This window comes from Tinamus guttatus, unplaced genomic scaffold (assembly GCF_059628265.1).
Source record: "Tinamus guttatus ecotype Peru unplaced genomic scaffold, ASM5962826v1 Tinamus_guttatus_pri_ptg000463l, whole genome shotgun sequence".
In the NCBI taxonomy this organism is placed as follows: Eukaryota; Metazoa; Chordata; class Aves; order Tinamiformes; family Tinamidae; genus Tinamus; species Tinamus guttatus.
The window spans coordinates 707,774-719,876 of NW_028288997.1; the positions used below are offsets into that span (position 1 = coordinate 707,774).

The 12,103-nt window shown below is 52.1% G+C and overlaps 1 protein-coding gene across 1 annotated transcript; it reads left to right on the forward strand.

Annotated features, from left to right (window-relative positions):
• Positions 1-602: 602 nt before the first annotated feature.
• On the forward strand, positions 603-2,274 carry HOXB1 (homeobox B1). The gene is made up of 2 exons (XM_088532661.1): positions 603-1,293; positions 1,949-2,274. Exons 1-2 carry the CDS (start codon positions 693-695, stop codon positions 2,272-2,274), a joined length of 927 nt encoding a protein of 308 aa, XP_088388787.1. The 5' UTR covers positions 603-692.
• Positions 2,275-12,103: the final 9,829 nt, after the last annotated feature.

The following is a 12,103-nucleotide window of genomic DNA, read 5'->3' on the forward strand; positions in this document are numbered from 1 at the left end:
CAAAACTAAAACACATGGGGCAGTTTAGTTTTAACTGGGTGTTTTTTTCGTAGATTTCGCAGACCCAAAAACTCCAAACACGTTCAAGCCATTTTATAGACCAGTTTCGAGATGAAGAATTTTTTTGTGTGTGTGTGGCTGGCAAAAAATCTCTGTATATCCTTTTCTGACTTTCTTTCAGATGCAGCTAGGATTTGAGAAAATAACTTTTCAAGTGGGGGAAGGGGAAGTTCTGATGAAATTGGTTGATAGGATAACTTGGGAGCTTTTTTAGCACTTAAAACAGTCGTATATAATTGTAATTCTCCCCCCCGTCCTCCCTTCCCCTCCACCTCCCCGCACCCCACCTCCCTTCTCTCTTTTAAAGTCTTTGAGGAAAGATTTTGACGTATTCGTGTTGTTATCAGATTGATGGGCAGGGTTTGATTGAAACCCCTTTGTCATGCAAATGTCAGGGCCTTGATGGATGAGCTCCGAGATGCGCCAAACTTGGGGCGCCCCGCGCTCATTGGGCTCGCCCCGGACCACGTGGCCCCCGCCCCAGCCCCCCAGCCCAAACCCCGCCGAGGGCTGCGGGCCTCGAGCACTAGCGATGCGTGCCAGGAAGTTGTCCAGCTTTGACATACTGCCTAAAGGTTGTAGGGCGGGCGGGATCCCCCCAAAACGGGCTGACCCTCCTCCATCAGTGGCAGATGGACAATACCAGGATGAACTCCTTCTTAGAGTACGCAATTTGTAACCGTGGGACAGGCGCCTACCACCCTTTAGAGCAGAGCCCCCCGGCCTTCCCCGCTTGCTCAGGTAGCGCCGCCACTGACACTTTTCCCGGCGACGGCCGCTTCGGCGCCGGCGGCAGCGCGGCCGCGGCCGCCCACCTGCCCCCGCCGAGCCCGGGCTACGCGCCGCCCTCGTCCGGGCGCGCCGGGCCCTTCGCGCCCGCGGGCCCCGCCGCCGGGTACCCGGCGCAGACCTGCGGCCCGGCCTACGGGCACCACCAGCTCTACCTCGGCCAGCAGGACGCGGACGGCGCCTACTTCCAAGCGCCGGGCTACGCGGGCCCCGGCCTCGGCTCGCTGCCCGAGGGCTACTGCGGGCCGGGGGCGGCCGGCGGCCACTACCAGCAGCACCTTTACGGGCAGGAGGAGCCCAGCTACTTGCCCGCGGTTTACAGCAACCTTTCGCCTGCTCTAAGCGAGGACAAAGACCTCGGGTGTCCCCCGGAGCCGTGTCCCAACGGCAGCGCCGCGCAGACTTTCGACTGGATGCGAGTGAAGCGGAACCCGCCGAAAACAGGTGAGTGCGGCGAGCTGCGGGGACGGAGGGCAGGGTCAGCCGGGCAGGGTCCCCTTCCCCGGGGCTGCCACTCAAGGCTCCTCTTCCCAGGGAGAGCGGGTTCTTTTTCATTTAAACACCGGCCGGCTGCGGCCACCCCAGTCCCGTCTCGTGGAGGGGCCCCGGGCTCCGCTTTCCACAGGCCGAATGCGGTTTAAACCCAGCTCGAAATAGGAAGCGCCGCAGCCTTCCTGCTCCTTCCACAGTCGGGACTTCCATCTCCCCTATTGTTCAATCTCCTTCTCTCCAATCTTCCGTAAATCCCGGTGTTTCCTCCTTCCATCCTTGCCCTCCCCACCTTCCCACGCGCATTCACATTTCATGGCAGTTTGCAGGGGACACGGGGCACCGGGAGCAGGGCAGGAGGGCGGCTTGGCAGAGCCCGAGTCTCCAGGTGACATCCCTGGGCTACGGGGCCAGGGAAAGCTCAAGCTCCGGGATACGGGACAAACTGCGGAGGATGGAGGGACCAAATGCCCCGGAAACGGAGGAGCGGGGCGGGGGGATGGGGCGAGGGGGGGAGGAGGGGGGGGCTGCCTGGTCCAGCACCCACAGTGTCCCCGGCCAGGGATTCGCTTTGGCTGCTCCTGCCCTGCTGCTGTTTGCTCATTAACAGCTAAAGTGTCGGAGTACGGACTGCTGGGCCAGCCCAACACCATCCGCACCAACTTCACCACCAAGCAGCTCACGGAGCTGGAGAAGGAGTTCCACTTTAACAAGTATCTCACCCGGGCCCGAAGGGTGGAGATCGCTGCTACCCTGGAGCTCAACGAAACGCAGGTGAAGATCTGGTTCCAGAACAGGCGGATGAAGCAGAAGAAGAGGGAAAAGGAAGGTCTAGCCCCGGCTGCCGCTTCCAGGTCTGCGAAAGAAGCAAATGAAGCATCGGATCAGTCCAACTGCACATCACCTGAGGCCTCCCCCAGCTCGGGGTCTTCCTGAAAGACGACGCCGCGGGGGGCAGAGCGACCCAGCCGGGCTGCCGCGAGGGGCCCACTCGGCCGCGCGGTCCCGGCCCCACGCGCGCCCGGGCCGAGCGGGAGTCGCGTCCCCCCTCGCGCTCCCTTCCCCTAGAGCCGTCACCACCCGTCTGATACTATTTCTCCTGCGTTTCGCGCTCTTAATTTATAGAACCCCTGTAAAACACTGGACTCCAAAGGAGCAGCCGTGTCCTCATACATTGGTAGCAATAGCCATTTGTCTCAGGGACGTTTTCCCCTCTCCCTTTCCCTTCTCCCTCCCCGATAGGAACTGCACTTTCAACTACGGAAACTTGAAAACGAATTTAGTTCTCCCCCATTTTTTTTAAAAGTGCACAATGACTTTTGCCTGCAAGAATGCTATATTTGATGTATTTTTTCCTCCCCACGAGAGTGTAAAAAGTTTTGAGTATTTTTTTTCTGTTTTATTTACTCTTTGTATATCTTGGAATGAGATTTGATGTATCCAAAAATCTAGAAGCCTCTGGAAAGATACAACAAACGAAAGGCAAAAAAAAAAAGAAAAAGAAAAGCAACTCTTCTACCACTTTGCACTATCGCTGTTGTACAGGGTTCTGCACGCGACTCGGGTGTTGCTAGTCCTGGGGGAGAGTGGGTTGTGCTATCGGCGACAACGAGATCAGGGGACGTCTGACCTCGGCCACCTTGGGCAATAGTCCTTGTCGCACGAGGTGTGAACGTGCACGGGAACAAGGCTGCGGAGTGGGACAGCAGCTCTTGGCTCCCCCCGACACTGATGGACGGACGGGTATTTATTGTACGTCTCGATAGCCTCAAGTCTTGAAATGAGCAGCACGGTTCCCCGTGCCCCCACGTCCCTAGGCTTATCGGAGCCCGATAAAACATTATTTAACCACAGTTAAGTGTTTCCCTTCCATCCCCCCCGAGAAACTTTAGCGTAGAACGAATGAAACCACGGGAGGATTCGTTAAAAGTGCTTTAAAGGCAAAAACGGCATCGAAAAATAACTAGCGAATTCTTAATCGGATTCTCCCGTTTCCCCTGCGGCCCCTTCCCCTGCTCTGTACTTTTAAATGAAGCTACCTCACTTTAATAAAGTTTACTTTTCCCACACGCAACTCGTCTCGGTTCTGAGCGAAATGGGAATATCTCAGGTCCGGGGAAGCGGGCGAGGTGGAGAGGAGGAAGCCGGGGACGGAGGGAGGAGGAGGAAGGAGAAGCCTCCGTCTGTGCCAAAGCTGCCGAACCGCTCCCCGCGGTGCCGCAGCTGCAGGACCTGGGCCGCTCTCGCCTCGCTGCGCCGGGCGCGGGGACACTGCGGTGACCGAGCCGCAATATTTCATAATGCAGAAGGCAACGAGGCCTCAGGGACCTGAGCAGCATCCTCATCATTAGGAGAACCGTTCCCGGCACGGAAGCAGATCCACTGTAGTGAAACATTAACTGGAACGAACTTGGGGTCCGGCAGAGGGGAAATGCGAGTTTCTGAATGTCCAGGAACAGTTCCGTAAAGCTGATCCAAGTCAGCACCAAAAGGAAGGGCGATTTTTTTTTTCTCGTAAGAGTCCCGGGATGATCCCTGAAGGGAGGAGGGGATTTTCCAGGCAGCCAGGAACGGGCAAAAAGAGCCCGTGAAGGGCCTGGAGCCTGGGGCAGCCGCGGGCACCCGCAGCTTTGCGCAGAGGGGCAGCGCTTTCTGCTCCTGCGGAGCGGGGCGGGAGGTGGGGGCAGCCCGGATACAGCCCTGACCTTTTTACCTCGAAACGCCTCTGGGATTTCTAAACAAGTAAACAGAGGGGCTGCCAGGAGAAACTATTGTTCTGGCTTCGTCAAATTTGCAAACCTTTTTGGTGGGGGCGTGCGCGGGGCGAGGAAGGAGCCAAGTACCTGCGGCAGCGGCTCCGGCCCCGCAGCCCCGCTCGGCCCGGGCGCAGCCCCCGCCCGGCCCCGCGGAAGCTCCCGGGGCGACAGAGCATCGCTCTTCCCCCAGCGATACCATCTCGCTCTCTGTAATATACTTCTCTGCCTCGAAAGGAAAGATTTTGAGCCTCCAATTAGTCCAGAGATAAGAGAAAAATGAGGGGTGGCGCGGGAGGTGAAAAGAAGATTTTGTTACGCTAGCAGTTTTCAAAACGTAGAAAGAATTGCTGGGGCGGGGTGGGGGAGGCAGACGGATTGACTTTAAAACTTGTGAGGGTGAGCGAGCTTCATTTAACCTATTCGTTGAACCAAAGAGTCTGAAGGTTCTGTTGAACTGAGGTGAGTCGAACCGCCTCGCTGGAGCAGGGGTTGATCCTGGGAAGCCCCCGGGTTCCCCCGCCTGACTGCGGAACTCGGTGCTCCCTGCGAAGGGCAGCGCCGGGTGAGGAGGGGCCCGAGCCGGCCCGGGCGGCCGGGGAGCGGAAAGGCGAGGACAAAAAGGGGGTTACTGATGTGTCAGTGTGTCGGGCACAACAAAGGCTCTCGAGGGCCCATTTGAAACTCAAAGGGAGTCTCCGGAAGAGTCCGCAGAGACGGTGCCGCTGCGCCCTTACATATGTAGCCCCCTCCAGGGCTCCCCTCGCCGCTCCCTCTGCCCCCGTGGCTGCCAAGCCGGGGTCTTTCACCGCACACAGCTAATGTCCCCCCCACCTCCGCCTCTCCCCGAGTTTCTCACGCTCCCTTTTGTCACCAGAGCCCGAAATTCACTGCTGTGAAGCAGGAGCCGGCTGGAAAGGCCAAGCCAGGACAAGCCCAGCTGGGGGTCCCTGCTCCGGGAACAGATGCTCCTGGGAAGCAACCAGGGACACACGTGGCCGCTCCACACCCGAGAAGCAGTTCGGGAGCGGGGGCTGCTGCATCGCTTCCGAGCAGGTACCTATGGCGCTATACGTGCCGTGCAGGTACCTATGGAGCCAGGCACGCCGTATCGCACCCACCTCACCGAGCACCTCGGAACAGACCGCAGCGAAAGAAGCTCACGCGTGTCTCTGCAGACCCATACACCTACACCTCCTCCTATCTACATCCAGTCCTAACTCGGGCATTATCAGACACTTTCCCAACTATCAGGTCTGCCTATCCGCCTTTGTTATATATACACACAACGTGGCTATTCGTAATCCTTTGTACTCCCACTTCTGCAAGTCTGTCTGTTGGTCCTTAGTACTGCATTTTTCATGAGCTGGAAAATTACCCAAGTCCCCCTGTATATTCACACACGAAGCAACGTCTTAATGGAGATTTATTTCTTTAATATCCCAAAGGAAGGGGAAAATCCCAGTTAAAGAAAAGTAACGGTGTAAATTATTAATGGCCGTGCGGGGCTCGGAGGAGGGTCAGGGCCGCCGCGGCTCCGCGCCCGGCGCTGCGGCCTGCCGAGACCGGGGCTCCCGAGCCATCTGTTCCTCACCCCGTGGTGAGAAATGTTGCTCCTCTCCCTAAAGCATTTGTTCTCACAATGTGAGGCCCTTTTGATCTCAGAAGAGGACATTCTATTAAAAAAAAAAAAAAAACAGTACCCTGAACGCTTTCTTACTTTCAACTCCACTTTGCCGGCTGCTATTAACTCTGCTCCCGGAGCCTCCTGCGCTGAAGGTGTGAAGCGCTCTCGGGACAGCAGCTCCCCCAGCAACGACGTGTGGCAGCTTTGGCTGCCCTAGGAGCCTTTGATGTCTTGGAAAAGAAGGTTCGAAGCCTTCCGGGTTTACCCAGACATTTTCACGCCACGAAATTAGAAGGGAACCACCTCTTCCCCGGCCCCGCGCTCAGCAGACCCAGGCAGGATGCAGCAAAGACGTTTCCATTGCCGGCAGCGAGTCAGGACCGAGTCACAGTTTGACCCGACTTCTGCACTTGGCACCCGGGGCTGCCCGGTGCTCACACACCTGCTAAAGCGCTAACGCTTCAAAGGGAGTTAATACCTCCTGAAGCAGGTAAAGGGGGAGGGATTTTCATGTCTTATAAAATTTCTCGTTTTTTTTTTTTTCTTTTTTTTTTTAAGGACCGGGAGCCGTGAGAAGTGCTGGATTAAGTGTCGCTGCCCCCGATCCCGGGTCCCGCCGGGGTTTGCAGCCCGGGCAGCCCTTGCCTGGCAGCCGTGAGCCCCGCTGTGCTGCGTGGGGACACGGTACCTCCAGCTCCTGCCAGCTGGGCATCTGTGTGCGTCTTTACATAGATTCTATACGTTTATAAGTAACGCATTTCATCTGTATGTTTAGCAAATATACAGCGTTGCTGCTGCTGAGGTCACCTGGATTTAAGCCGGGCCCTGCTCTGATCCACTGCCACATGTCTGGCCTCAGCTTAACTTCCTTCTCCCTGCAGCTGAAGGAGCTGCCCCGCGGGGCAGTCCCCTCGTGCCCCATCTGCCCCCAGCCACTTGCTTTCACCAGCGCGGATATTTCAGCGCTGAGCAGCTTCAGGGCAGGTGAGATGAGGGCTGGGGGCAGAGCGCTGGGGTGGAGGAACAGTTGCAGAAGGGAGGGTACAAAATGTTTCCCTGCTCTTCGGAGACCTCACCTATCCTGTCAGTTTACACTGGTCTGACAGCTCCATTTCAACCCCGGCCTTCATATGGACTTGTTCAATATTTACTCAGGCTGATGGGTTTGCTCAGAACTTGCCTCTGTCAGCCTTGCTCTGCCGGGTTCCCTTCCCCTCAGGCCCAGGTTCACACAAAGTTCAGCCTGAAATGAATTCACCCAAAGATGGGCCCAGCTTGGCCTGAGGACCAGAGATGGGGTCAAGCCTGGGTCTCCACATCCCAGCCAGCCCAGCAAAGGGCAGCACTCAGCACCCCCAGCCAGGAGGCTGCTGTGAAAAATTATTTGGGGTTAAAAAAGAAAAAGGAGTGGGCGAGGGAGCACGCACCAAGAAAAGCAGGAGCTGCTTTTCAGCACAGAGAGCACAGGTCAGCCCTTCCGGGAGGGTGGAGAGTTCATGGACGTTAACTCTGCCCGGGGCCCTGTGTAATCCTGCAAACCTGTAATCCTGCTGTACAATCCTGCAAACCCAGTATAATAAAAACAAATGCAGTGGGGAGTAAAAAGCTATATATAAGGGTGTATGAAAAAAATTAACACCTAATGTGCATATGTAATATACATGATATATAATATAAACAAATATATATGGTATTATGTACATTTTTATATGTGTATCTGGTGGCAAGAGATTAAAACTTAAATTTTGGATGAAATTCAGGCTGATTTGCCTGAGGGCGAGGATGTAAAGATGTGTTTAGGTAATGACAAACTAAAATCTGCTTCAGCAACGCTAACAAAAAGTCGCCTTTCTTTCAAAAACAGCCTTTCATCAGAAGAGCAAATCGAAATTTAATACTAAATAGATGGGGAAAGATGGAAGGGAGGAAGGAAGGGAGGAAGTGAGGAAGGGAGGGAGGGAGGAAGGAAGGAAGGAAGGACGGAAGGACGGAAGAACGGAAGGAAGGAAGGGAGGAAGGGAGGGAGGGAAACCATAGCTGGAGAGCTCTGAGGCCCCGGAGACATCATTTGGAAAAGGCTTGAAGTTCTTCGTAAGTTGCAAAATGTTGCTCTGGGGCCAGAGTTCGAGGGGTGCTCAGCACCTACCCGAATCCCAGAGAACCAGATGCTTCAGCAGGAGCCAAACCAGCCCCTCTTGCTGGGGGGGGGGACCTGGGTCTCTGACCCATTTTTTAAGAAATTGTTTGGCTGGCCGAGGACTTGGCAAATAGCCCCGTGTGAACTTTCCAAAGGGCTGCAGTGAGTTTGGGGTCTAAAGAAGGTCCCTCCAGGAAGCTGCAGGGTCCCAGGGAGGGCTGGGTTTGTCCCCGGAGCCTGCGCAGCTCCTGGGGTGCTCGCTGGTGCACCCTAAGGCAAGTCAGACAGAAGTCTGTCATGTCTTTTACTGGCCCACAGCTTCCAAATAGATTCTCAGGATAGGATTCAAGTTGTTTGATGGCACAGACCTGGGATTCGTTCATTATAATATTAATATAACATCTCCTTACGAATTCACCTGTTCAGGTGTTCTGCTCGGAGTGCAGAGTCCTTCCCACTCCAGCTCCCCTGGTGTTGTAGATCAGTTTCTTAGATAGAGACATCGTAAATCGAAACCTAAGAAAAGGAGCACACACATACTAAATCCCTAACAAGCAGGCAAGAAGTCCCCTTTGAGGATCTAAGGCCCTGCGGAATATTTGCACCCTTTTAACACCTCGGCAGGGCGTCCCTGGGGACACGGGGTGTCTGGGGTCTTTACTGCGAATCTGCAGCCCTGCGCGCAGCGCTGCTGGGTGCTTTCCTAAACGGCTCTTAGGATCCCACACCAGGAAGGTGAACTCCCTTTTAGTGGCCATAAAACTAATCCGAGGAGATTTAACAGATTTGTGAAAGGCTATAAAATACTCGAGATTATCTCAGTCCCTGTTGATAAAACAATTTGATGAGGCGCCAAAATACGAGAGTTTCGACGGCAGAAAAAAAGTGGGGGATTAAGTGGGGTCGTAACACGGTTCTGTTGGTCCCCCCGGCAGCCAGGTCAGTGGAAACGCTACCTCGAACCGTCTTTATTGAATTTCTTCCTTCACTCATCAACGCCGCCCGGATCATTTCCTCTGCATTTCCCTCTCCCATTTCATCGACGGGAGCTCGGAGCCTCCAGTGCTTTTTTGTCCACGTCTTCATAACCTTTTCGCTTGAGGCAGCAACACACGGAGCTACACGGGGAAAGACAGCAAGAAAGCGGTGTTACCAAAAAATAAAACAATATAAACGGCGTCCTTCAAATAGAGAAGCTGGGACTACATAAAGACGCCAAAATAAACCGTTTCTAATCTAAAAACAAAGTACACTCGAACTTCTGCTAAGAGTTCAAAGAGTCCCTGCTCTTGCCAAGTTAAAGGATCAAAACCACCAACAAAAAGCTTTTTCCCAAGAATGTATTTAATTTAGGTGAGAACATTTTCCCTCACGAAAAACAGGCGTTTAGCCTCATTTTTTTTTAAATTATTATTATGTCTCGCGGAAAGGAAGGAAATAAAACCTTTTTTTTTTTTTTTGTTACTAGTACATAATAATTCTCTGTGTGTTACCCTGAATATGACCGATAAAATACTGGTACCGATGGCATGAAAAGTAGCAATACTTGAAATGCAGTTCCCATTTTTTCCCATTTTTTTTCTCCAGTTACCATGTTAAATATCCGCGGATCTACTGTGTGCTTTTTTATATCAAACAACGTGGAAACATAGAGCCTAACTTTTAATATAGAAAAGAATACGGAAAAAAAAAGCTTTCTTAATGACACTTTAATCGTGTTTCCTGCAGAAGGATTCGAGGAAGCTCGTATTTAAATGTCGATTGATGGAGTGAAGAAAATTTAGCTCCTTCTAACAGCCGGAGATTTTTTAAGGCTCTCATATTTCAAAGGCGATGCTGAGTTCTTGATAAACCATTCCATGGAGTGCAAACGAAATGATTTTTCGTCCATTACTCCTAAATACAGAGCTCGTCAGCGGGGCTGGGCGCTGCGCTCGGCTTTTCTGCACTTTTCCTGTCACCTCGGGACAGGAGCTGGGAGCCTCCGTGTCCCCGGGGCCGTCGGGCTCCAGCCCCGCAGCGGCTGCGGCGGCTTCGAGACGAAAACGCCACCGCGGGCAGCGCTTTTTTTTTTTTTTTTAACAACTTTATTTTTTCCCCACCAACTTTTCTATTTTTTTTTCAGCCGCTTTTTTATTTAATGTGTCATTCTTTGCGAGTTGAATAGTACTTTATTTTTTGTGTCTGTGCATTAAAAATCATCCTAAATTATTTCCCAATAAAAGATCAAAAGTGGTGAGACCATTTGTCTCCTATAACTGTTATTGGAGGGGATCTTCTAAAGAAGTTTATTGGGATCATTCTCTGCTTCCCTTTTGTCCATTTGCTCTATGAAGGCTCTCTCCTCTTTATTATTAATGGATTTGGCAAAGCTTTTCTGCAGTTTGTAGGAATATGCTAGCAAATGAAAGCATCTCGTTGATGGATGAGGAGCTGGGCTTTAAATCAGTCCCTACTGATACAAATTATTTTAATATGCCCCTTTTCTGATTTATTTCGATTTTATGAAGTAGTGAGCTATGTTGTAAGACTTGATTATGGAGTCCGTTTGCCTGCAAAGTTAAAAAGTCCTGGAGGGGAGCACTTTGAATGGCTTATTACAAATTCAGAGCATTCGCAACTGACTTGCCAAGGCTGTGTGTATCAAGCAAAAGTAAATCTTTTTTTCCTTGACCCACACCTTGCCTCTCCTACATGCTCGATAGGAAATAGATAGTGTCACAGAAATCATTTGGCAGTCTTGGTGCGTTTAATATCGTCTTTGCTGCTTCAACAGAAAATACAAATAATATAGCGTAAACACAAACTTTGTATTTTATCTCAGTATAATAAGGGGGAGAAGACAGATAAAAATTAAATAGGATTTTGTACTGTGCACCCTGTCTGCCAGGGTGGTGACACTCTCCCCGTGCTTGGTGCCATCCATGAAGGCTGCACTTTGCTTCATACAGATCAAGGCACAAGGCCACAGTATCATGGCTAGCTGGGCTACCTCAAGGGGTTTCTGGCCACTGCTCTATCTCCAGCTGCCCTTGTATCTGCTCCTGAGGATGCTGTAGCCAAGCTTAGTGCTCTCCAGCTCCTATGAACACGTCGCTGCTGTGAAGGAGGGTGCAGCAAGTTGTGTCTGGAGTGTCTGAGCAGTCCCTGGGGACAGCCTGGACCAGGTCCATGCAGGTAGCATGAGGCTGGCTGCTTGATACTGTGCAGAGCAACAGAGCCCAAGAGCAGTTTGCTGGCAGTGCCAAACCCATAAGGACGATACCCTCGACATCCTTTGAGCTAGATGCAGAAGGGGGTACTTGTTAAGGCCTTGAATTTTTGCAATGTCTTTGAGTTGCTGTGTTGAGCTTTGGCTGGTCATACATGAAATACATCAAGAGAACTGTTTTAACTAGCCTGTGCTTTTCTGTCATCATCAGCACTGGACATAAATCAACTGCACAGTCTTGGCTATGAAAGGTATGACTGGAACCTCATCTGGTTGCTTAACTGTCTCTGCGCCAAGGCCTCGGTCCCCCTGCTGTGCTGGACCATATTCCAGATGAAGCACATTATATTAACTGCCTTTGGTGGTCATCAGCTCTCAGCAAGGAAAAACATTCATGGAAGCAAAAGATGAGGATACATGTCAGTGAATTAATGCATTTGATGCATGCAAAGTGTCTGTTCAGCATCTGAGGGCCTTTTGGGTCCTGTCTCTGCAAGAGAGGTCAATATCAAGAGCATTTCAACAGCTTAATAGTCTAAATTGTGTTCCTTCAAAAGAACAATCTCCACATTCAAAACTCAGTTTGTGAAACTGAGCTCGTAGTAGCTACTTGCGAATAAAAACTTGATGCAGTGACCAGAGGTCAATGGCATCATGCTGCAAATGATGGGGTATTTGCCAGCAAATTCAGAGCTGTGTATCCCCAGGTAGTTCCTTCCTCCTTATTCACTGAATGGAGAGTCTGTGGAAGTGCCACTCGGAGAGCTTGGGAGAGGAGTTCCTGGGCGTATCGGTAAGGTGGGGATGGCAGGGAAGTTTCACCCTGCCAAAGTTCCTTGCACTCCTCATCTTTAGCAATGGAAGTGGGAGGCCAGTGTCAGTAATTCACCTGATCTTCGGCCTGTGCTAGAAACTATCAGCTCCAACGGGGCTTGTTTACAGCAAGACTTCACTCCTGTTTGTCCTTTGAGCTGGGGAACTCACTTCATGCACCATCAGAAAAAGCTTATTCCCTGTAACTATCAGTTCAGGTGAAA

Excerpts from the sequence above, each read along its gene's own strand:
- HOXB1 (XM_088532661.1), top strand. The coding sequence starts at position 693 with ATGGACAATACCAGGATGAACTCCTTCTTAGAGTACGCAATTTGTAAC. Across the intron at positions 1,294-1,948 it reads GCGGAACCCGCCGAAAACAG|CTAAAGTGTCGGAGTACGGA; the intron begins GTGAGTGCGGCG and ends GCTCATTAACAG.